General features: G+C 35.4%; 1 protein-coding gene across 28 annotated transcripts in view; it reads right to left on the bottom strand.

The window, feature by feature from the left end:
- Nucleotides 1-1,383: 1,383 nt before the first annotated feature.
- The window catches only part of NEK1 (NIMA related kinase 1), a 51,236-nt gene continuing 25,658 nt past the window's right edge, over nt 1,384-26,961 (bottom strand). For 8 of the 28 annotated variants that reach the window (XM_068942460.1, XM_068942448.1, XM_068942468.1 and 5 more), the window contains 17 exons: nt 24,635-24,718; nt 24,006-24,089; nt 20,509-20,586; nt 19,449-19,544; nt 17,990-18,160; nt 16,144-16,209; nt 15,825-16,059; nt 13,976-14,128; nt 12,565-12,756; nt 11,868-11,982; nt 11,566-11,648; nt 10,554-10,771; nt 8,260-8,414; nt 6,494-6,705; nt 5,137-5,270; nt 4,731-4,863; nt 1,384-2,788 (listed from right to left, as the gene is read on the bottom strand). In XM_068942460.1, coding sequence (XP_068798561.1) covers nt 2,775-2,788; nt 4,731-4,863; nt 5,137-5,270; nt 6,494-6,705; nt 8,260-8,414; nt 10,554-10,771; nt 11,566-11,648; nt 11,868-11,982; nt 12,565-12,756; nt 13,976-14,128; nt 15,825-16,059; nt 16,144-16,209; nt 17,990-18,160; nt 19,449-19,544; nt 20,509-20,586; nt 24,006-24,089; nt 24,635-24,718 — 2,223 coding nt within the window. In that variant the 3' untranslated portion in view covers nt 1,384-2,774. The remainder of the gene's footprint in view (nt 2,789-4,730; nt 4,864-5,136; nt 5,271-6,493; nt 6,706-8,259; nt 8,415-10,553; nt 10,772-11,565; nt 11,649-11,867; nt 11,983-12,564; nt 12,757-13,975; nt 14,129-15,824; nt 16,060-16,143; nt 16,210-17,989; nt 18,161-19,448; nt 19,545-20,508; nt 20,587-24,005; nt 24,090-24,634; nt 24,719-26,961) is intronic. The other 20 variants (XM_068942456.1, XM_068942464.1, XM_068942475.1 and 17 more) reach the window with 5 other exon arrangements.

Here is a 26,961-nt window from a genome sequence, read left to right on the forward strand (position 1 = left end):
TCTAGAAGGGTCAGGAAGCTCAAGGCATACATATGGCTGTAAACAGCACAGCTAGCCAGAAGATTCCAATGTATTATGTCTGCAAGGCCACACATGCAGCGATTTTTTGTTTTGTTTTAAAAAGATTCCTCATCCTAACTACAGTTGGCTTCAGGGGTCAAGATGAAAGACTATGAGGACAGGTACCTAGTATAAGGTAGATTACAGAGTATCTTTTGAGCCAAAAATACCGTTCTATCAATATCTCAATTTGCCATTAGATTTACAACACAAAATTCTTCATAGTGAGTGTAATATTATGAATGCAAGCCAAATACTTAACAACTAATTTCAATAATTTATTATTCTCTACAGACCAATAAATTGTCCTAAAAGTCACACTTTCCTGATGCCGTTACAGTGTACGTTAATAGGGCTTTAAAATTTGAGATAAGAATATTACTTTAGCAGACAAACTTATTTACTCTGTGAATTTTAAATTAGTTCTTGAGGGATTTGAAGGATACTCAGTATTGGCTGGCAGGTCTGAAGATTATTCTCCTCAAAGAGCTGTGCAGAATCTGCATATTTTTCAAATCATTAATTGGTAAAAAGCTTTACATCTTAAAGCTTGAAGTCTGCAGATTATGTCCGGACATGTTTTTTCCCTACAAGAAACAAGCCAGCACACTGCATAAGAAATGAAGAATGTCAATAACAATGTGATTTCAATTTTAAATGAATTAATCCCCCCAACCTTTCTTGACATCAAGAAGACTGTATCACCTCAGGAAAATTAACAATTGTAGAGCAGAAGCATAAAAAATTTACCAGATGTTTTTTTCCCCTATATAATTAATCCATACTCCTTTAAATCTAAAGGTTTGGGTCCCCTCTTCACAAATATGGAAGAGATATGATTTGAAAAACAAAACAAAAAAAGAAAATAATGCAGAATCATTCTTCATTAAACTCTTCAGAGTGTATTTGCTAAATGTCATGGATGATTTCGCTCATGAAGATCATTTCACTGCTGAAAAATCTATTGCAAGAGAAGTGGAATGGAAGAAAGTCTAGTGAAAAGCAGCAAAAGCTGTAGGAACTTAAAAAAAAAAGAAAAAGGCAAATAAACAGAAGGAAGGGGAAAAGGAAGGGAAGCAGCATAGGGCAGAACCAGCACTGTTTCTAACAATGAACATACTTTATAATTAGATGAAGCAATAGGTGCTGATCAAGTAAATAATATCCAAAATGCAGTCTGATATCCAAAATATAGTCAACATATTAAAAGCATTTACTAGTAATTATTCTTTCAGAGTTCTCATTGCAGGTTCCCAGGGTACAGCTGAAATAGTCTAGAATTTGGTCTACGTTAAAAAACAAAACAAAAAAGCCCCAAACCACTTTTCAGTGGGCAAAATTTTAATAACAACACGATAAAACAATTATACAAAAATCATGTACATATTTTGACAGTTATAAATAATATACATACTAGATTTCACTCTGTGGAAAAGTAACTTTAAACAATTTTAGGTAATTCTGACTGGCTGTTATTTCACAGTGGCTGAGAAAAAAAATCTACTTCCTCCAATAGGGCAGTTGGAAGTTTGATAGTTCATCTGTAACAAGAGACTTATTCTGTGGGTAAAAGAAAGCTTTTCCAGACACAGTAACTGGAAAACAACAAGCCTAACTTTGGCCCTGCATAGTACTGCTCTAATAGAGGGAACACTGCAAGGAAAGGTGAGCAGAAGAAATCTTCCCTCCCCCCACCCCCCTTTTCCAGGGTGGAGGGGGAGGAAATCAAGCTACAAAATAGGAGCCAGAAGACGACAAGCATTGTATAGCATTTGTGCCTGCAGTATTTTATTTTCATCCCTGTGCCTACTGGAGCTCCGAGTATAACAGCAAAAATTTAGAAACAAAGAAAAGAAAACAACCCACCTAGAACCCCCTTTCAGACACTTACAATATTAGCATTGACCAAATCACAGCATTCAAAGAACTAAGTTCTTGGGATTTTGGGGAAGGGCTGGGGGAGGGAAAAGGGGAGAAGGGAAGAAAAAAAAAAAAGTCATCTAGCTCCAGATGAACTGCACAATCTCAAGAACTTAATTCAGACATTTCAATGATGACTGAAGTATCACTTTGCCTCAATTTGGAGGCATCATTTTGGAAACATCAAGCTATTTCAGATGACACTGGTTAAGAAGTGACAGAAGCCTTAAGCTTCAAAATACAATATATTTTTAGTAAGAAAAAAAGTGAAATGCTCAAACTGGACCACTAGATTAAGATGTTACTACATATAGCCACAAGTATCAATAAAAACAAAGCAACTTCTGTATATAGGCATAAAGAGCATGTAAGTAAACAGCTAGAAGTGGATACTTTCACAACATGGTAATCTTTCCAATTTGTTTCTCATCCTCCTAGCCAACTGCTGAGATGACAAAGTTTCTGTATTACATGATAGGTCTCAGTTTTGTATCAAAACATCTTCAGGCATTCTCTGTACTTCAGTTTGAATTTGAAAGATGAATTACATATACATTTTTTAATTTTGGGCAAGTAATAGTTAATGAACACATATGCAAGAACACAAAAAAGAAATGTATAAATATCTCAATTTAAAAGGCATGTTTCCCCCCCCCTTTTTCATACAATCAACATGCTTTTCTTACATCTTTTTCCTGCCCAATGTTACAATTTCCTGCTACAATTGTTATTCCACTGTGCAGAATTCAAACACTGATATATAGTACAGCGTTAAGGAATTTCCTGAGTCAGGTTTATTCATCATTATCTGTAAAAAACACAGGGGGGTGGGGAAGGAGGCAGAAGATAAAAATCAGCCTGGAGTAAGAAAACAAAAACTTGGAGAAACAATTTAACAAGCAAAATAGAAGAATTCATTTAGTCAGAAATGAAGACGTAACTGGTATCAAAACTGCCTTGAAAGCACTAGGGGTACAAAAAGTGAACAACACTGAACATCTTTATTGGATTAGTGAATTTCTTAAGGTAGTTGCATCTCAAATTGCCTGCTTCACTTAGTCAGGAGTTGTCAACACAGGACAATGCTCTTAGTAAAGAAGAATATAGATTTTTTTCCTAACTCTTCTTAAGGAATAAAAAACTTGACAATCAGAAGCATGTTCAGGAGCTTGTGTCTCATTTGTCCTCTGTTCACTTTTATTAGCATAGTTTTTTTCTTTTTAAATCTCCAAAATATAGAATTATTTTTTTCCTTTACATTTTCATATGCTACCACAGATTTATAAAATAAAGAAGTAGAACTGAAGCTATTAAAAAATAGCAACTTGTTAATCAGCATTTGGCAAGATCAAAGTCAGCTCATTTTAATAGCTTAGACAGACAACAGCTCACAATTTAAAAGTATGCCAAACATTTTCAGCAAATTGTCATTTTAAGCCTTTAGTACTAGTTTTAAAATATCCTTAGGGCAAAGTGTTAATGAAAATAAACTGGTAACACTTTTTTCTCCCATTGTATATTGTCAGTCCCTTGGATGCTTGAAAGAATAACTACCACAATATATCTTTCCAATTCTGTTCAGTCAATCAGTTGTGGTTGAAACAAATTTTTTCAGATGTTGTTTTTGGTCACACTTTTATAATACCGAATGAAACCAGCATAGTACTGGTGTTCTGACTGACTGAACTGCTCTGCAACATTGTCAAACAAAAATTGGAAAAATGGAAACAGTGATTTGTGTTAGAAATCCTCCACCCATAATTAGAATAATCTTACTTGACCCTTTATTCACTTGCTATTGCAACAGATTAGTAAAAGAATTTTAAATATGCAGAAAATAGATGTTGAGTAACATATATTTCCAAATTTTAAATATTTAATGCATTAAACACAATAATCATTGCACACACTTCCAAAAACAATATATTATATTTCCAATGTCTATAAAAATAATTTGAGATATTTCAGATTTCTGAATCTTTTTTCAGCAAAGGTTTTCATCATTATAAAGCTAAAATTATGTAACTGCAATTTATTTCTTGGCACATGGGGTAAAAACACCAGTTTTTCTCAGTGATAACGGGCTGTGTGGTATCTCATGGAGTGACCCTTTGCAGACTCTGGGTAACTGTCCATTTGCTTAGTAAACTGCTAATCTAGGTAGGTTCCCACCAAGACAAATTATCTTCACGTGTCACTGAGCTGCCTGAAAACTAAGATAGATCATATCACCACACCAAGTTCTTCTAGGCAATGACAACTATACAATAAAGAACCAAATGAAGTTTTTCTCTCAGAAAAGTAATGATTGGTTCAAATAACACTGCAACCCATTAAAAGGACAGTTCTGGAAAGAACAGTATTATTATACTTTAAAAAAAAAAAAAATCACTAACTCTTAAAATTATTTTTAATTCTGAAAGTTTTATGCTGGTCTTTGATCTTCCCTATCTACATGACTGTATTCCAGAAATTAAATAATACTTCACCTTTAAGATGACATCTGTTATTATTATAGGTGACTGTACATCCTGTTAAATCAGTGGTCAATGTGCTTTATCAAAGTTTGCCATGCTTTGCTGCAGCAATAAGAATACCCTTTGTGAAAAAAGTGAGTTTTACCAATTTAACCAATCATTATAACAATAAAACACAGAGGTATTTTAAAAGTATATTAGAACCTATTGAATATAGCCAAGAAAGAACATATGACAAAGACGACCCATAATTGCCAGAATATGCGAGATTACCTTCCTGATAGGCTCCGTCTGCCATTACTAGGTGAAGTATTTTGGCATACAGGTGTTTGTGTTCATTTCCCAAAATAGTTTGAACTATGGTTGAACAAGTATCAATATTTTCATCTTCATCTTCATGTATAGCCTAGGAGAAAGGACAATCCATGTGGCCAAATTTAGAATGTATATAAAATTAAATAGTTCAGATTTATTCAACGCAATTCACAGTTCAACCCAAAGCTCTCCTCTTTAATCCACTGGTGTGTTAGTATTTCTGTATGTTGAAACAAAATAAAAAGCTAAGAAACGTGTGTTAATTCTAGTCAGACAGTGCAATTAGTTACTAGTGCAGTAAACGGCCCTAAGTACGTTCATCTTGTTTCTTAAAATATTTCCCACTTGAGGTTATTTCACGAACCTTTATTTTATCATAAACTTCAATGAATTTATCAAAGCCTATTTCCTGCTCCAGGTTATATCTCAACTCTTCCAAATGGCTGAAGACACTATCACATTCTTCACATTCACTGGCAATCTCTCCATCACTATTATCTACAAAGAAAGAGCAAGCAATAGTAAATAATAAATTGAGACGTTTTCCCACATTCCGAGTATGTTGTTTCCATGTACCTAAATTTAACATCTACACAGACCTCTAAATCTAATGAAAGCAGCTAAGCTCAGGAGTGTTAAATGATGTGGACAGATGTTCTGAACAACCTGCAATGAAACAGGGACAGTCCATATCTTGACAGAGTCAATACATTCTGAATCCCAAATGGGAAGCACCTCGCTATCTTCTCCAAGGAGGGTTCAGTGGCTGTAATTAACAATACAAGATAGAATCTTTTTGTAAAATCCTATTTTCCAACATGTTACACAATCCAAACTTTTGTCTAAGAAAAATACTTCCTCAATAAATACTGGAGTTATGGAAGATTCTACTTGTTTACCTGACCTACAAGGGGGAAAAAAAAAAAAGTGTTAAGTTTATTTTACTTTAACACACTCACTGGAATGCATCATCTAGACAAGAGTGTCATTTTACAGGAATATTTACAGATCTTCAATTTGTTTAAAGTTGTCTTCAATAATGCAAAATGACACAATAGCTATGGATTACTTACTAATTTTACACATCTTTTTATTTCTATATTTATAAACACACTATTTTAAAACTAGTAGAATACTGACATCTCAGCCACAATTTTAGACACAGAACACTGACTGCAGTATATTGCTGTGTATCGCTAATACAAAGGAGTGATAATTTTCTGTGTTATTTTTAGTTTGACTCCATTAGTAGCTATTTTGGGAGAAGGACAAGGTTAATAACTTCATGTTCCTTTTGAGTGCCCGTTGAATTACTTAATTCTAACACAAGTGGGATCGCAGACACTCCAGTCATTTCAACTGCTATTTTTTATACTGCAGTCATGAATTATTCAAAGAAATACGATGTGTCTGATCTTCCTTGAAGACAAGTTGTAGGTGACTAGAGAAAAAATGATTGATAATCAGTGCCTAACAAATAGTCAACGTTTAATTTACAGCATTGATTGTTGCTTAGATGTTGACCTTGACTTACAGAAAAAGTAAATATCTGTTTTTTTCTAATTTTTGTATAAAAGCTATTAATTAGACCTTCATTTTATTATAAGCGTATAATGCAAAAACCTTCTCCTGTGTTTATATTGTTAACATCAGTAAATAAGTCTTACAGATTAAAAAAAAAAAAAAAAAAGACATACAAACAGACATCATAGAGATTATACCTGACTGCCATTCTTCATTAAGTGCACTTTCACTGCTGGGGTTATTTTCATCTTCTTCATCCAGCTCTGTACCATTTGTTATGCATTCTATGGCATTGGCCTTTAAAGTAGATTCTTCCTCTTCACTGAATTCCTCACTAGGCTGCTCCCTAAGCAATTGTTCCATTGAGGCCCGGAGTTCCTGCAAATCTGTGTCTGTCTCCCCAAACATACTAAAATAAAACGATATATTATGTAATTAATACCTTACAAGACAAACTCTGTAGGAAGAGCTTTTTTTTTTCCCCCCCTTCCTATCATACGTTTTTTTCCTATCACATCATTGGTCTAAATAAAAGAATCAGCACTTTCTACAGATCTTTATGTTCTTAGACCGATATGATTACAGCTGTGCTACCACTATATCAAGCAAGACACAAGGAATGCAGATCTATCTAAACAGACAATGGATAAGGCAAAAGCATTGAGTGGGCTAAGAGGAAGGGTGACAAATGACAAAACAGGATCTGTGGCTTTTTGTAAAAATACAATTTTTAGGGCTCTCTATAGACATGTGGGACAACCCATTCCAGAAAACTCCATAAGGATGGCAGTTAGGTAAATTTAGTAAATGGGCAGTACAAGCTGGCAGTAGGGACCAACAGTACAAGTATCTTTAAAATGAAGCAGAAAGATGAAGGGCTAAGGTTAAACAATTTTTTCCATTTCATTGTTTATATGGTTAAAAAAAGGAGAGGAGCTAGCATAGCAACACAGATGAGAATTATATGGTCAAAACAGGAGAGAAGTCATTTTTCCAGTAACATTCCAGATATATAAGAGTAAGTAAAGCTTATTTTTTATCAAGGCTAGAAGAAAAGATAGTCCTGTGACCTGTCTTAAGATGGCATGAAACTGGTTGACTTATTTAACTGCATGGACAGAAAAAGCCAGTGTAGTAGGTGTTACGATTAACACACACAGCCCTACAGAAAAACCTAGGCAGAGTCTGGATACAAGGATAAAAAGTCCAAGTTATAGCAATATGGAAGATAATGGTACTGCTCGATTTCACTTAGAAAGGAGGCAAGTGAAAAAATTTTAGGAGGAGGAGGAGGAAGAAGGGGAAAAAAGAAAGATAATTAACAGCCCTGGATTTGATCCAGCATTTATATACTACAAGGAAACGCTGGAAAGAAATTAAAACTTTAATCCAAATAAAAATAATTTTGGAGCAAAAAATAGATGCAAATCTTATTAGAACATATACAACACATGATTTTATCTCCACAGACTACTCAAGCTGCAGGGAATAGTCAAAAACACTTGGGGTCTGGATTTTGAAGCCCTGAAGAAATTTGGGGGGATTAAAAGGTATCCTGATAAAACAGCAAGGGAGACAGAAGAGTAGAGTGCCCAGAACATAAAAAGAAAAGAAATATTCAAGAAATCTTTATTTCTGAAAGAGTTGGTAGCTGTCAACTTTGAACTGTTTCAGTGGAACGCAAGGAGAAGACACAGAAAAGCATCTTGGATGGAATTTGGAGAGGAAATTCAGACAGTTATCATAAACAGCACATCCAATTAATTTCTCAGTTCTTCAAGTAAGACTCAGAGTGAACGGTGATTCGAACGAACAAACTTGCCTCCTGAAAGCAACACAGAGTTCTCACTATTTGGTTAAAAACCCTCATCCTGGCATACTGTGTATAACTATTAGTGTCTAACCAAAAATATACTTGCTGTAAGATACCTTTTGAAATGGTAGATAAACATATTACACTCACACATCCTCAGAATCAGAGGGTACTTCTTTGGCTTGTTCATCTTCCGTATCATCTATTTCAAGATCATCTTGATGCTGTACATCTGCTACACTGGGAACATCAACTAGAGTTGGGTACAATTTGTAAAGATCTGGGAGTGAACATGTTCTCAACATCTGCAAAGGCAATAAGAAAGCTTCATGTTTGGTAACGAATCAAAAAAGTCTGATGTTACACATTATATTAAAAGCAACTTTTTGGCTTCATCATTTGAGGATCAGCTTAAAAAAAAAAAAGGGGCGGGGGGACCAGCCCAGCTAGCCTAATTATTGAAAATTTGACATTTAGAATAAGTGGAAAGCGTTCCTTCCACCTTTACGGGTTACAGTGACTGAAAAGCTTAAAAGAGACAGATAAACTGACATACATATTCTGCTGTTGTGCAGATTTGTTCATTAGCTTGATGGCTATCTTAAGAAAAGGAACACTGCGGTGGATAAGTAACATAAATGCACTTTATAAGCATGTGTTGTAAGCAAACACTTAAAACACAGCTGTGAATAGTTGACAAAGGAATATATTTAAAAACTGACATTTATTATTTCATCTCTAGGTGGGTCAGTGAAAACATTAAGTTCTGCTTATGAGATATGTCAAAGCTGTTCCAAATTATTAGATCAAGAAGGAAGAAGCTTTTGTTTAAAACACTAATTCATTGCAAGGGAAATAAAGCAACATGGAGACAAAGTAACCGTTTGCTCAGTGATCAACAGGATCTCTTTTTTAAGTTGTCCAAACAATATACTAAATATTCCACACCGTACTGCTAGAACAGTATACTAAATATTCAACACTGTATTGCTAAAACAAGAAACAAGACCTTATCTGGACTAAGAAGCTTCACCAGTAAGACTCACTTTCCTTCAGCATAGCTCTGAATACATCCGTGTTTAGTGTTATCTCCTAAATTTTAATCAGTGGAAAAAAAACAAACACCTCCCCAGCAGACTCTTCTTTGCTGCTATTTGTACCAACATATGCTTTTTTGACTACTACAACCACAGGCTGCTCTCCTTTTTCTTTTAGGAAGTCGACTGCAGCAGTAACAGCAAATCCGCAGCTGTGAGAAACACTTATGCCCAAAACCCATGCCAAATACACAATAACAAGTGACACACTGAGGTGGCTCATATTATCCAGCTGTCAGACAAACTGTTTCATAAACTAGGGAAGTTAATGGCAGACTAACTCTGCATGAATCACCATAAGAGTCATAAATCCATTTACGTGAACACATGGGTCTGTGAAAATAGTCTGTTTGCAGTTTGCCAAGAAGCCTTATTTTCCCAAAGATGCAAAGAGGACTGCACCAGTGTTATGCTTCCCAGCAATGCATCAACCAGTTGAGATAACTCAATATTTGATTAACCATTAAACAGTGCAATTTCTGTTCAGGCAGTTAGAAACAAGACTGAGAGTCAAAGACAGACACTTTTTTTTAAATCATCTGACATTCCACTACCTTTATTTCATATTTCATATTGACTGAATGCAAAGCAGGTGCGCAAGTTTCTAGAGAATCCTTGCCATGTATATTTCTCCAAAAAGCAGCTCTTCCTTTATATTCTTTGCATGTTAGAACGAGGGCAAACGCTTCATGTAATTTTAAGAAAGAAGTCAATTTCATCTAACAAGTTCCATAACTTTTTAAAAAAACATCTTAAGTTTGTATTATAACCACATTTCACCATCCTATATGATCATTTCACACACTGCGAGCTACCTAGCTACGTAGCTTGTCAGGAAATGCATTTAGATCCATTCACTCTTCTTCAGTCTTGCAGCTCACCTGTGGTAGCTGGTTAAATTTCAAAGAAACAACATCCACCACCTTTTTGCCAGAAATAACTAAACACCTTTGCTGATCTGTTCAGTGTTTATGTTTCTGATGGTAAGGTGGTGGTAAGTCCGAAAAATGGCACAAAAGAGAAAGGAGATCAGTGGAATTAGGAATTTCCTCATGAACTCCTTCAGCTATATCCAAGAGAAGTAGTGGCATTCCTCCACAAACATTTTGAACTTTGATTTCACCATCCAGAATTTTAAGACTCACAATGCTATGTGGCTCCTGCTGATACAATGAACACAGTGGAGGCATACTGCATCACAAGCATTAAACAAATACAAACATCTGCTGAAACCACTATGCCATCTGTTTTGGCAATGAAGTTTTTCAGTGTAAGTAAGCCTCAGTAAGAAATTTAGAAGAATATTACTATAGAAATAAAAGGTTTTTTTTGTTTTTTTTAACTTGCCTTTGGGTTGTTTGCATCAAACAGCCCTGTAGAAAGTCCTGTCAACAAAGAACTTTTGCCTTTAATTTTGGCTGGTGATATGGAACGTGAACGAGGTACCAAAGGTTCTTCCTGTGAAGACTGAGCTGACAGAACTGGTGAAGCGGTTGGTACAACTGGGGGCTGTATTACCCTCTGGAATAAGGGTTCGGGTTGCAGAGAGTCATTGGAACAAGTTCCTGGTGCGGTAAGAGACAGTCTGTTACAAAGATTAAAAATCCCAGGCTCTTAAACAAAAGGTAACTAAACTGAAACTATTTCAGCTGTACAATTACAGTGGAAAATAGATAGCGCTAGAGGAGTATTAAACTGTCAGATTATTTTAGTAATGCATTCTAATGTGAAGTTCTCCCATTATTTTTAACTATTTGAGAATACATTGCCCTCAGGTATAGTCTATTCTGCTCTCACGTTTTCTTGTTTCTCATTACCTAGTGAACTACCTGATGAATGCAATTGATACCACAAGAAAAACAAAATATAAATCATCAATGATACTTGAAAGTATTGCAGAGAGATTCTGAAATTACTTCAAAGACTACTAAGAGCAAGTAAGTCTTCTAAGCATTAATATTATAATTAGTAGCTATTTAAAATAGTGGCTTTTATTAGAGAGGTGTATAAACAAAGCAACACTTCTAGCAAGTAAAATTAGCAGATTTTGTAACATTTTAAATAGTCATTTTAAAAGGCTATAGCACTTATTCACTTGTAAGTATTAAAACATGGGTTTTTCCTGAGTTTGTATATATAATATGGCTTTATAATATGTTGTTTTCCCCACTTAAGATTCCCTGCCCCTAGAATTTGTCTCCCTAATCTATTAGAAATATGTCTTTAGAAGTACGAACTGAAAAAGAAAAAAAGAAAAAACTAGAAAACCTGTTCTTTCAGGGTTAGTGCCTAAGTGAGAAAGGTATTCACAAGTACTTCTTACTGCCAGTAATAATGGACGGAAAAGTCTTCAACTGACCTTCTGGAGCTGCTTCTTGTGGTTGCACCTTGTCAAGGACTACCTTCACAGAAGTGGCCTCATTTTTTTTGTCACAGTGTGCCCTATTATAAACATCATATCCACAGGAAATATCATGAAAATAGTCATTAGTCTACTGAAAAAAAACCAAAACCTTGGCCACCAAATGCAGTAAAATGAACATGGCAGACAAGCAATGAAGCTTTAACTAAACTTAACCTTTTACCTGATCTATCTAAATCCTACTCAGTTAAATTTGGTTCTTTAAACCGGAGAGAAAAGATCAAAGGAAGAGTACGTACTTATCCTCTTTCTCTTTCACCCACACATCATTAACAGTGACGGGAAATTCCTTGGTTTTGTGCTTTTTATTTTCTTCTGTTTCTTCCAATATCTCTGCTTCCAAATCATCAGGCTCTAAAATTATTGAAATCAGACACCTCATCAAAAATAAATCCCAAGCAAACAAAAAGACATGATAGACTACAAAGGTTTTTTTTTAATCTTAAGGTTGCATTTAAGTCCTTGAGCTTTAATCATTTTCTGTATTTCACAAGAACAACGGAAACAGTTTGTAACCCCAGAACTAAAAGTTTGGCTCTGGTACAGAAAAAAGTACTCTAAGGGCTCCAAGGAGCTGTGCTTCAAAAAAAACTCAGCAGCCTTCCCCCAGAGGTTAGCAAGGTGCTGCTATAACATACATGGGAAAAGATCCCAGCACAATTGATGGGGAGAAACAAAAAACATGGAAGCACTTCAGAATTCCATTTGCCATCTAGAGAATTCTCTATAAGCACACAAAGAGTTTCTGGCATTTAACATAATAAATTGGTAAGTCAAATTACAATACAAGCATAGAAAATACTTTGACCTATCTAAAAGGATTAAGAATACATAATTGCACATCACTTAAAGGAAAATATAAAGGGGTACAGGATTGTTTCTTTTGCCACTGAATTGGAATAGAGCGTAATTAGAATTACTAATGAAACGACTTACCATCCAGCATAATAGGTTTGTACTGTGCCTGGATAGGTTCAGCTCTTTGAGAATCTTCTGGTACAGTTGTTTCAGATTCAGTGATACCAACTGGTACCACAGACTTTGCTTCCACAGTAGGAAAAGTTTTCTCCTCATTATTCTTTTTTATGATTAAGGACTGATAGTCTCCTTCAGTAACTTCTGCAGCATCTAACACAAAATCATTCTATAGTTTAAACAGTGCGCTGTGCTTTGACATAGTTCAATAATAAACTACAACGTGAGTCAAGAAAGTTTTTTTAAAAAGGAAAATACCTATATTCAGAGTAGAAAAATTCGCATGTTTTTTACCATATGAAAAATTATCTACTTCCTTTCTATGAAGGGAAATAGAAGCACTAAAAATACCATTTTTGTTTTCTGTAACAGCAGGTGTTCTTGCTATATAATTAGTACGTGTCTACACTTGAAATAAATTGTACTGTTTTCTTGCATTTCAAAGTTTAACTTAAATTTTAACCAATCTTGATAAATTGGTAAAATATGATAACCATTACATACTTTAAGTCATGGGACAAAAAAAGGCATAATAGCATATGGCTTTTAAGGTTTGTATAATTTAAAAACAACAGCCTTACATTTCTTTAGCAAATTACCATTTTTATTTCTATTAAAATAAACTAATATTTTGTTTTCACAAAGACAAACATACTGGAACTCTGCCAGCTTACTGAATCTAGCATTTATAAAGCACAAGAAAAGAGGAAGGAAAAGACAAAAGTGAAAAGGTCGCTCATCAGAAAGACAGGAAGGACGAGGAAGCAACAGAATTTACATCCCTAAAAAGAAACATACTGCTTAAATTTGATATCTAGTTTAAGGATGAGAAGTAGGAGTTGACCTGAAAAAAAATTTAACTAATATGTAAGTCACATGCTAACATGAAGGTTATAAGACCTCTATAATATAGTGAGTTGATGATATCCCTTTTAAAAAACAGACTCGATTATATTAATAAGTAAAGTCTGAGACACTTCAACAAAAATGAAGATCATTCCCTTTCAGCACATCTTTCTTAACGTCTTACTGCTTGGCAGAGTTTCAAATATTTTGGTGTCTTTCTGTATCAGTTTATGTTACATATTTAGAACTGAGGCAACACACAGAATTGCAAAGAACCAGTAAGGACAGATTATGCTTCCATTACTTCAAAATTGTCCTCAACAGAAAAAATTCACAATCCATACTGGAGAACAGCTGTTGAAAACAGTTGCTATATATTGAAAGTTAAAGGCAAAAAAAAAAAAAAAAAAGTGGCAGAGCAGCAGAATCTTTTCATCTTACCAAAAAAGAAAAAGAAAAAAAGAAAAAGCCCTTTACAAGATCATTTCCTACCTCCGCAGCACAGATAATTACCAGCAGCGCTTACCATTTGTTACATCTAGTTCCTCTAGTAATTCAGTCTGAAGCTGCAACTCTGCTTCTCCTAGGATCTTCAGGACTGAATCAGTAGGGCTTTTGCCCCAGACCTTCCTGTGAGGTTCACCAATATCTAATTTAATTACTTCCCCCAGAGTTTGTCCTGTGAGGATACAAGCACAAATACATTAGATGTTTCTGGTCACTTTGTATTTAATAAAAGAAACAAAACAAATAACTTCCCCCAAAACTAGAAACTACAAAGTCAGACTCATACCACCTCACCCCAAGCGCAATAGCCTAAAGACTGCGCTCAAAAGCCCAGAGTTTTTCTTCTGATGATTCCTTTCAGTGCCAAGCTTATTAGAATGACAGTTAATTTACTTGCAACTTAATAGCAGCAAGTCTTTTCAGTAAGTCAGGTGCTTTAATACTGGCAGGAGCTGACTTGAACCTCGTCTGATTAGAAATTTCATCTCTGCTCCTACCAACTTGCTCATATGGGAGGGAAACTAGAAAACGTCTTGTCCTCCTTCTACTTTGTGACGTTTGTTTCTGTTATTGATTCCTCTGACAATAACAAAGAGTGGCAACAAAGGAAAGGACAGCAAAAGACAGAAGTTTCTTGATCTTACGACATCATAGCCATAAAACTATTATGCTATGAAGTAAGTCCACCATTCCATCAATGATTATTTAATTATTCCTGCAATGTGAAACAGCCCCAATAAGACATACTGAAAAAAAAGCAAAAGGTCTTCCACCCAGAAGACCAGAGAAAGCTGATAAAAATCTGAAGAGTCTTGATCAACACAAACCCACCTTCCCCCCAAAAAACCCCACCAAGCTGAAACTGATAAAGGGTACAATATGATGAAATAAAAGTAGCAGATGTAAATGGAAGAAAACTCAGATCTTATTGCTCTCCTGACAACATAAAAGGATTTCTAAGTATAATTAAATAAATACATTGAATACAAGGAGAATTTTAATTTAATTCTATGGTCATTTTTACAGGTGTCGAGACCTTTATTCTGTGCAAATTCCAGGTTGCCCACAGGGGGTCATAGCAGCCTGTCTTTTGAAAACACTCTAATCTGTTAATCAGAATTACAAATTTCATTTTTTAGTTAATATTTATAGGTTAGAAACTGCCTAAGTTTTTAGCAGCAATCGACCTGCCCTGTGCAGGTCAGCCTATCGTGCAGCCCATGCCTATTCATAAGAACACTGGACACAGATCTCAATCAGTTTTGACAGGATGAGATTGCCTATCCTGTATGGTTTTTTGTTGTTGTTTTACTAAAGAGAGGGAATAAGCATCACCATTGTGTACTTGGATTTACAATTTTTTCCACTGTTTTGCTTGCAAGACAGATAGGGATCACATCTCATCTTCACTTTATTTTTTGCTTTCTCTCTGTTTTTTTTTTTTTTGCATTGCATCTTAAGAAAATTGATCGATTTCTGCTGAAAAATAGCATCCTGTAATTGAGTCTTTTGCCATAAGTTGCCTTTAACACTATCGGAAGGAATGGAAGGAGAAATAATTAAAACTTAAGAAATTTGTATATAGCCTAAGTGCTTTCTATTCTTTTTGTTCAGTTAGTGCCTATTTAAAAGATACTTACAGCTGCAGCTTGAAGAAAGTAACCATATATTTAATTAAGTAACTATTTGTTGAAAACAAATACTAATTAACCTCTGCAGGCCACTTATTTGACTCCTCAACCCGTGCTTTATTCATCCTATGAGGGAAAGTATAACCAGCTGGTTTAGAAGCAGAAGACACAAAATTGCTATGGTACTATGCATGGTAAACTGATATATTAATATCATAGTGACAGAAAAGCACTTACGGTCTGTTCCAGAGAGAGAGTCTTCCATTGATAACTGAGCTAGAGGAACTACCAACTCCGATGCTCCAGATTCCCATTTTTTGCGATCTCCTGGAAGTGGATAGTCATCTTCTCGCTGTTCCTTAGCGCCTTCAGACAAAACTGATTCAGATATGTTTTTGCTCTCCTTTTTTCCTTTCTCATCTTCTTGGGCTTTAAGATTTTGATTCAGTCTTCTTAATATATCTCGCTTATTCTGAAATAAAGGCCAACATATATCACTTAAAATAGTACATTTTTAAATAGCAAAAGAAAGAAAACTTAATTTAACTAAACATACTTGCATCGCAAAATCTGCTTTTTTTATTTCCTCTTCAGCTTCATGGATGAGAGTTACATTTTCATCCTTTAAATCCAAGAAGCATGCAAAACAATGTAGGACAGTATGTCAGAAAAATAATCTTCAGAATATTAAAACATATAGAGAAAAGTCCATTCCATTGACAACTGCAGATAGATTAAGACAGAATGTATGATACTTCTGTTTTTATGGTGCTTCCCAAAGACTGAATTTCAAAGACAGCTCGTCTTTGAACTGTTCACTATCTGAAAGCGGTGAGCAAAAGAATCAGACTCAGTTTAAGTAGACATGAAAATTCAGAGCACAAAACTGGTGGAGATGAAGACAGATAAGATATCTGCAGCAAAACGCCACCAAATTCCAACTTCAGAAATGAGAGTAATTCTAGATGAGTTATTCTAGAAGAAAACAGGAAAGGGGCAAGGACAGAGTCGAGGAACATCTGTAAAGTAAGGCAGAAAGGAGAAGAGACAACTTCATTGAGTGATTACAGCATACCTAATGAATAGTTAGTAAAGAATAAGAAAACAGCAGTTCCTTGATATCTGAAAACACATCAGAAAACCTGCCCAGAGTGAGCTGACTGAGAATAGGCAGGTGCATGAGTACACTAAACTAAGCCAAATATTCCATTATGTGAAGTATTTCAGAGAAACGCTCTGCGTTCCTGATTTGCCTCAATGATAGGAGCACTGGAATTTGAACTAGAGCACAAGGCCTCCAAAACCCAGTCAACATGAGCTCAGTTCAGGATGCATATTTACTCTTCAAAACTACAAAATAGTAAATAGGTAATAAAACTGAAAATTGAAAGTGGAAATGTAGAATTAAAAAAAAATTCTTTGTGTACAAGATCAGTCTTTTCAAATTGCTCAGTGTTACACAGAAAGCTTCATTTTAAGTTAGATACAGTCATCATCTTGTGTTACTGTAAGATAGATTTACTCACATTTTAAAAAGTCACAGTGATTTAAATATTTGTGTGTTGGAACATGATTTTGTTTATTTTTCTAGCTATCAGCTGACAGCTTTCAGTGTAGCATATTATATATAAAACATTTTATATAAAATTTCACTGTATTCCTATAGTCATAGCCTTTGCGGCTATAGACAGTATATAATTCTGCATTACACTGAAACAAAACTAGGTAAAAAGCAAAGTTAATGTTCAAATTAATGCAGATTGTATTCAAAACTCAAATTCTACACACATTTATGCATATGTTTAGTTTCACAACTGTAACTTAACATCGAATGGGACTATATATGGTAGCTCAGGTAAATATGTAAGCATTTACAGTATCAGGATCCAAGAACATAGAAAAGAAAAATAAGGAAGTCTAATACTGACTCAGATAACAAGAAGAAAAGACTATCAGATGCTAGTTTCAAACTTTTGTTATATACAGTGCACACTTTTAAATTCACTGAAAACAAGAATTAAAATGAAATAGTCCTATCATTCAAAATTTATTTCGTCACTTCCACCAGATATCTCCTGACTTCAAGAGGTAGATGAAAACTCTGGTTAGTTGATGACTTCGTCCACTGGTCGTGACCGCATTGATCAGAACTGAAGGCGCAACTCAGGCCTCATGAGAAATAGGCTGTTTTGTCCAAAATGGATTGAATTAGGAGTTTCAATGTACTATTTCAGCAGTTTTTAAGTTTTGTTTTTTTATTATGTTTTATTAAAAGCATCTAGCGTCCTTATGCACTTTCAGGTATTCTTTTACCTAATCTACACATTCTTCTAAAAGCGCTTTTTCAAATCAGTATATTTGCCCATTTTTTCATTTCTTTTACCTTCTAGCAAAGTACCTACCACACCCACTTCCTTCAAAGCAGAAGTCATGGAGATGACTGGTGTATCAGGCTTCAGTGGAAGTTGTGGCTTAGGAGATGGTCCATGCTCTTGCAAGCCATGCAAAGGACTGTGTCCTGTAGCTCCCACGTGAAAAGGCACATTAGGATTCTTTACTCCTTTTTCTATCAGCTATATGTAGTTAAAAAGAAAAAAAGGTTAAATCTATAAAATAACTCAGACTAAATAAACTAAATTCTACTTGAAGCAGAATTTACGAACACAGTTTTCAAGGAACCTATTTAGATAGCAAGCGTCTTCATTACAGAATGGCTGGCTTTAACAGTGAAAATTAGAAACTTCACACTAAAGACAAAACGTAGAACACTGAACAAAATTCAGAAGAAAGGTATACTATAATGGCAGGAAGAAACCTTTTGCAAGATCAGTGATTGTAACTTTAAAATCAAAAACAGAAGTAAACTTATGTATGTTTTCAGGCCATATAAATTATCACAGCAAGAACAAATAGACAAATATACTGTTGGCTTTAAATCACGATTGGCGAATAACAGATAGCATTCAAGGGACAACAAAGTAGACAATTCAGCTTGATGAGGTCTCAAATATCTTACCCTTCTTCTCCCTGGCTGCTATTTTACCTGATCACATTTTCCTAAAAATTACTTCTTTCAATAAGAAAAAGACTCAACCCTTTCATAGCACCACTTTGAAATCTTCTCCTGTTACTTCTAGGAATAAAACAAATTATTTGCCCTACAACAAGCTTTCAAGGGGAGTAAGTTGATGGTACAGTCTACCAAGTCTATGCTAAAGTATGATAAAGGTGGTGTTTTTGAGTAACTAGTTTTATACATGCCTGCTTTCCGCATAACACTTCAAGTTCTGTTTTAAAGATCAAACGGAGCATCACTGTGATAGCTTTTATATATAAACTGCTGTATGTAACTTAATCTATATCCTAATTTATGACAGCTTTTAAAGCTTCCTGCATCAATAGAAAGTAGTTGGATGACACCTTTCTAATCATCAACTGTTCATTTCTTAATGATTTTGCATGTTAAATGCAGTACTATCAAATAGGTTCACGTAACCTTAGAAAAGGACAATAATATCAAATTCTCATACTACTAAAAAAACCTGTCAACTGTACGTATGCACTATTTCCAATCTATAGCACACACAAGCAAAATAAAATTATGTCCACTTTGGTAAGTTATGGATTATTAATCAAATATTTAGTGCAATCCTAATCGTTGTTTGGTGTTCTAAAATTATTGAGCCATATTTTTCATTCAAGTATACCTGATATTAGGCTTCTAATGAGAGAATTCTGATTGACAAAATGTTCTCCTCAGTTTCAGAGGACAAATTAATTATCTTAGCTTGAAAATCTCAATATAAGATTTTAGTCACACAAAGACATAGCACTATGTACTGCGACTGCATATTTGCTTACATGTTCTTCCCAAGCTCTTTTCTCTCTTTCATATGCTTCCTTTCTCTTTTGCTCTAATTGCTCCTTCAGAACTGCAGCTCGAGCATTCGCTTGGGCCTATAATAACAAAAAAAAAAAAAACATTACTGGATCATTTCATCTCCCTTTCTCTCACTTACTTTATAGACTATGAAGAGAGGACTCCACCAATAATCAACATCACCATGTAACTGTAACTGATCTCCTGTCTCAAAAATAGTAACAGCTCCTCAGACTTTACTTAACATTCTTCATTAGCATGGTAATACTTCTAGTGTGCTAAGTAATCTTAAACGGAAGTCCTTTAAAATTGGAATCTCTTTTAAAATTAATTTTGAAGCTAAATGCATTAATCATGCAATTGCAAATATTCAGTTGAAACTCTACATAAAAAGTTCCAGTTGTTGTTTCATCTCTACTTTTACTTTAATTAAGGTCAGGCTTAAGGTCAGCTTGTTTTTACAATGCTCTTTGAAGATGAGGGAAAAAGTAAACGAATATTTGATAAGAACACATGGAGTAAAACTCCAAATAAACATTGAACTTCTATGAATCACAACATTTGCTTTAAAACACAGAATTAGATATATTTCATGATACATCATTTCATGATATTTCACCTTCCAATCTACATGTAGTCCCTGTCAGCATACAGAAAGGGTTTTTCCAACCTAAAATAAATAAAATGGTTATTTATGCTATATTTTCCCTTCCCATATCAAAGTACTATCCTAGTTATGCCAAACTGCTTCTAGGACTAAAGCTAATCTAAAGAAAAATCTCAAAGATGAGAAAAATCTTCTTGCTTGTTGACCTCTGTCACAATGTATTTTCAAATTACTGAGGCAAATCAGTTGAACAAAGAGTTGTCGCTTCAGTACAGTTAAAATACTTATGGTTTCATCATCCTTAAAAAGACAAAAGCCTCTTGTAGCAGACGAATGAATAAACTATGGATAAGAAAATTAAAAGTTAAAAAACCCAGGAGATGCAAAGGAAATTTTAAATAATGAATTCCTGCTCCCCCCTTCCTCACAATTACCTTCTGTGCTTCTATCTTCTTGCGTTTCAGTTCTGCTTCCTCACTTGATTCTTGTCCATCAGAACTGCCAGCTTCGTTCTGCAAAGTAAGAGTTCTCAAAGGATTATCATTATTTCATGTATTTAAAAGCTGAGTGCTAGAAGCGACTAGTGGGATCATCTAGACTGATTGCTTGACCAACATAGGTCATAATTTTACTAGGCAACTCCTCACTCAAATGTTTGGACTAAACTGCATTTTTGAGATTAGATACTTTTTTTAAGATATGAAGCTTTTACAAACCAAAAGAAAAATGATGGCTCTATCACTGCTCAGGCAGTGGAACTTGAACTAACAATGTCCACTGCACTGATGGGCTCTCCCCACCACCCCTCATGACAGCTGCATGTGGTACGCAAAGAATATGAGAAAGGTTTGATGGAATTCCAGTTTCTTCCATGTACGCGCTCTAGTTATTACTGCAAGAAAGGTGGAATGGGTGGGGAGGGAAATGAAAGCAAGCAAAAATATATAGGGTCAACATCTGAAATCCCCATTTTCAAACTACTTGTTTTCATAACCTCTGCACATTCCTACTTATGAAACGGACTGACAAAATTCAGCATAAAAAAAATTCTGACAGGAACATACTTTTGCTGATGACCAACTTGTGCAGGCTTTTCATTTAATCTGAAGTCTTTTAACAGGCTTCTTACAGCATAAGTGGTAGAGTAGCATTACAAATAAGTTGGCAAAATACAGGCAAAAATTTTAAGTACTTTTAGTAAAAATAAAAAAAGAATATCACGCCCACCTTGGCTTCAGTCAACTAAAAGGAAAAAGATGAAAAAACACTGAAGATAGAAAAACTTAAAAAAAAAAAACTGGCACTTTTCATAGACAAAGGACAGAAAGCCATCTTAAATGAAAGCAGCCCACAAATACATTCATTTATCATACATAAAATAGGATACATTGAAGACATCTATTGCTGGCGCACTTTGTTTATACTGATTAACAATTTTATATCTAAAACAAGGTAAAAGATTTTGGTCTGAGATAGTGTTCCTCCAGAGGGGAAAAAAAAAAGGACGAAAACAAGAGCAAAGATCCATGTGGTCGCTTTATAGAACTGCCTAGAGCACTGCTTCCCATAGGGTACAGAACACACTGCAAGTGAGGCATGTTAAACTGAAGGAATTATACGGAAGAGGAAGAAAGGTTATTTACCAGTAACTTGAAGTATTTTGAGACAGAAGGTTCGCATGTACACTCCGTATGAACAAACATATGTTGTTTGAAATCATAAACTTTTTTCTCCCCTTTTTGTAAATATCCACCAAGGAGATCTACTCGCACTCTGATTCAATAGGCAGATGAAGGGGTGCCATTTACTTTTTCTCTCAAAATGTTAATTTACGGATGCAGTATTCACTCAGAAAAGCAATAGTTTCATTTTTCCATTAAGAATGATAAAACACCCACAGAGGTAGCTCCTGAAAGACTGTTGATCTTCATGATACTTAGGCTTAATGTTTCCTGTGGTGCAAAAGCAAGTTAGGACAGAGCATGCAGTGGCCCCTGGTAGTGTCTTGAAGAAAAAATTAGTTTGGGTTGACTTCCTGGAAAGATGTCTGTTCATTCTCTGTTCACTTGTAGGTGGCATAGCTTCTGGGACATTCAACACCCTTGCTAAGCTATAGCTACTGGGAAAGGTACCTAGGCTCTTGATACGCCTTCAGAGCATAACCCATTAGGAGAATGAACGTCACAATAGCAGCACTTTGTTTCACTTTACCAGGATGAGCATCTTTGTCCTCCTAAGAAATTTCTGGAGAACACCTTTACCTTCTGCAGGTAAAGTGTTCATGCTCCTAGTTTTGAGGAGTCAGCGTTACACATGACAAAGAAACATTGCAGTAGAGCAAAGACTCTATGCTGGTAACATTTTAGCACCGTCCTCAATACCCCAAGGGTGCTCATGAGCCACTCTATGGTTTAGGAGGGCAGAGCATGGAGATGACTAGTCACGTGGCAGCACTTTTGAAGCACATCCAAACAGCAAAGGAGACACTGGAGTTATGAGTGAAACTAGGATCAAATGCAAGTAGGACAGTGTGTGCTTATACTGCATTAGCTTAGCCTGCGCTGGTGAGTCAGTGCCAGAGATAATCTTCACTGACCGGCCTCTACAATAACTCTATACACTCAAGAGGACTTTCCTCATGCTACTTGAGACAAACTTAAGAGAACAGTCCACGTTGGTCCTATGGTACAGGCCTCTGCTGAGCAGTTCAACTTAAGCCACTAGCTCATCTTACAGAATTTGCATAGTCTCCTCAGGTAGAAATGTACATAACTAGCTCTGGGTCACTCAGATTTTACAGGAAACATAGATGAAGCATGTATCAGGCATGGGTTCCTCTCCAAGGTACTAAAGAAGTTCTGTATCTCAGTCAAGGGATTGAAATTGGCTCTCTTGTTGCATTAAGGTTAATGAAAATAAAGAAAACACTTCAGAAGAAGTCACCAATACAGAAAAACAGAAAAACATAGAGGAAAGTTGCAGCAGTGCAGCACTTCATTTAACTGAGATGGTGATGAAAAGAAACGGAGCAGTACTAGGCATGCTCTGCCTTATATGCCCTACCTTATATGTCCACTCGTGTAAGGAATGCATGAAAGCACCTAGTATAGACACTGAATGAGGGGGGACAGGGATACTTTTCAGGTTTCAAATTACAGATCATAAGTACAACGTGAAAATGTAAGCACGTAATCACTTGAGGAAATTCAAATACTCTAAGACACTTTTAAGAGTATAAGATCACATAGTAGGTTAATGAAAGGAGGGAAACAATCTCCAGACACTACTTACCATGAAGATTGCCCCTCAGATGAAACGTTTTAACAAGTAGATTAATTGCATCCAAGCTTGTCATGGATTATATATTCAACACCTGAAAAAGTGCTGGCGCTATATCCATTATGAACTTGGTTTTGGAAAACTAACGTCTGAAGAAGAGTATTAATAAAAACCAAGTTAACGCTAGGAATTTCTCAGTTCTAACGCTAAGAATCTCTAATTTCTAACACATCTACAGAACGTACGAAAAGAATCAATTCACACACGTTCAGTGTGAGCATTGTCAAAAACTCTGGAGAAGTTCCTATAATTGAAAGCAACGTGCTATAAATGTGCTAGTGCTTCATGAGCAACTTATTGCAAATTCAGATGTATACTTATGTTGTCTTGTTTTTAAAAGATCATGTTTACAGACACCGAAGCTGCACTCCCAACACAGAAATATCAGATAGATTTTTGTTTATTCTGGAAGAAGAGATGGAGGTACTCGCTGTGAAAAAAAGTTAATCGTTTATATATATATATGTATATACACACACACACACACACACTTATATATACAACTTCTGATGAAAAGGTCTGTCTGCAGGAATGAAAGAGCAGTACCCACTGACAACTTCTCAAAATTTTAAAGATTATTTCTCAAACCAACCTTTTCTCCACGAAGTTTTGCTTTAATCTGTTGACGTTCATTGAAGTTTTGTAGCCGGATCTGTCTTAATCTTGCCAAATATTCCTAAGGCAAAGAAAGAAAAAAGTTTCAATTAGACGGAAGCCCTTTGCAGTGTTTTTAATTTAAAATATGTAAGATTCAGCAAAAAGTCCAATGAAACAGGGGAAAATACCCCACCACTGCTATCACTATATTAGCATTCATTAACCTCCAGAAAAAACACATCTAATAAAAAAAAGAAAATTGGAACCTAGGTTCCCCAACATTAAGCTACTATTAAACTGCATGGAATCAAGGGAGCTAGGAGTAGTTATATTTATTACAAAAGGATTAAGACATATGGAGTCACGTCTGCGTGTATGCACATTCAAGAACCTCTCTGAAACAGACTGCTGTAGACAACTATTATTTTACCATTATTAAGAAAAGCCACCACCACCACCACAAAAAACCCACCTCTGGGATGGTATACAATAAATCATTTCCTAGGAATCCATGAAATCCTTTTATTTTGTTACACAGATGGACCATGCAGGAAAACTAGGCAGAGTCAAGGTCAAAATGGTGCTACTTGTGTGATGAAAGTGGCAAACATGCGGCAAGCATACCTCTTCCTCCTTGTTTCTGGATTTCCTTCCTCTTGCAGAAATGGGCCTGCCTCCATAGATATCTGCCACGTTTTGCAGTGTACCCTGTTTGCCATTTAATGGGATCAAATTTAAGATGGCTGGGGCTGTAAAATTATCTGCTTTATCCAATAACAACTGCTTACTTACAAGAAATTGAATCAATGATCTGCACTTGCTCTGAAGTTAACTGGCAACCCCTTTTATTTGCAGGAAACATTTATTAATAATTAAATATCCTGAGTAGCCAAATGGAGAGGCTAGAGCTTTAATAATACAGTTGTCTTTTTCCTGATCTTCTACAGTTGTGTTAGCTGAAGTTTTAAGGGGCATGAGTTTTTCTACATCTGGATTATATACAAATTGTGGCACATAGCTGGCATTTCTGTTGCTGTCGAGCCAAGCTTAAAATAAAAATGGAACCTTTGTACGTTCTTGTATTAAGCATTACCCATTATCATGACAAATTTAATTTTTTTACATTCTGCAAGTAGCAAACTCAAACACTCATAAAATACTCATACATTTTACCTTTTACATTGAACAAGCTACGTTAACTGCCTAATACATATGCATTTACAATGTATAATCTTGGTTAGCGTGATGTAATTTGTGCCCTATTTGTCAAAGGGATTCAACCAACCTATAAAGGGAATAAAAATAGAAGTCGAGAATAAGACAGTACAAGAACCACTTAACTCAAGGTTACCTGTCTGGTTTAAAAATCATATCTAAATTTTTTCGGTAAATAATGATACAGCATAAGCCTCTGTAGAGCAGGTTAAAATATCCTGATTTGTTAACTCAGAATAAAAGCTTACTTCTAAATCTGTATAATCTACATACAATACAGACAGAAAGCATACATGTGATGGTTACATGCATCTTCCGCCTTATAAAACATCAGGGCTTTAGCTTTCTCAAGCTTGAGTACTGGGAACCACTTGCATGTCAATTCTTGACAGAAAGGACTAGATCAAAAAAAATCTGGCTAAATATTTTTTCAAGATAGAGCTAAAACCCAGCAATTAAAAGTAACAGCATGTTTCTAAACTTCTGTGGTTTAGGCACTAGAGGGGGTCAGAGAACCAATTAAAAGAATCATCCTCATGATAAGTAGCAGCATACATTAACAAGGAAGGACTTCAATGAAATCTGATTTCAGCATGAGTGTTGAGCCAAGAAATAGGACAGGAATATTTTCCATATTCACCTTTTCAGAGAAGTTACTTCATTTTAATTATTCTATGCATGTTCCTGAGCTTTACAAAAGCCAGTTGGCACTTTAAGAATTAACTCATCATTCTTCATGCTCGCATTCAGATTAGTTCTACGCTTTCTCATCAAACTGATGGTGATTTATATCACTGCTCTTAACTAAGAAAGGAAGTGGAAGCAAGCAAGAGTTTTCAGAACTGATATTATCACTGCACACTGTTAACACTTAGCAATTTACTCATCTACCTAGATGAACACATATTAAGATTCAAAATAACCAGGACTCAAGGTTTTACAATGCCATACAGCTAGAGTTAAACAGCAAATTAGGTCAGAGGCAGCTGTCTTAAAGAAGGGATGACTGAAAACACCATTCACTCAAATACTCAGTTAATCTTGAGACTGTCACTTGAAAAACAGAATTGATAGCTACTATATTTAACTGATGTTTGGCAAGCCAGAGTAAGTCATTTGCCTTACTCCCAAGTCTTTACACAGCTAAAAGCTCCATATTAGTTGACCGTTCCTACCGATTTTGCCTCTCAGATTAGCGATAGCAAGATCATCCTGACTATTTATGTAAGAATTACTGCCAGCTACTCATGGTCTTTTCCAGCACAAACAGAAGGAAGCTGCTGAGGGCTTCTGCCATCAACAGCAGATTTGCCATGTACGTGAATTTGGAACCCTGATTTAGAATTACTATGTCTTAAGAATCTGAAAATTACCTTTACAATTGTTCAGTAACCTCTCCATTTTACTACAGCAGCAAGTAAGCGCAAAATGTTTGGGTGCAGCTAAATACCTTACCTGGCAGGCAGAAACCTGAGAAATAGAATTCTCGGAATAGCTTGCATTAAACTGTTTTCATACACCTATATTAATGCCAACAAAGTCAAGAACAAAATGGATATAGGCACTACACTAAGGACTTGTCTATGAAGATGCAGTCTTACCAAAACAGAAATTGTTCACTTTATGAAAATGTTTTACTGGTCTTGGATGTTTTAAAACAGAAACATCGCTTTTAAATAATAAATTCATGCTTAAAAATGAATACACTAATTTAGGGAAATTTCACCATCAAGGCA

This window comes from Struthio camelus, chromosome 4 (genome assembly GCF_040807025.1).
Source record: "Struthio camelus isolate bStrCam1 chromosome 4, bStrCam1.hap1, whole genome shotgun sequence".
Classification (NCBI taxonomy): Eukaryota; Metazoa; Chordata; class Aves; order Struthioniformes; family Struthionidae; genus Struthio; species Struthio camelus.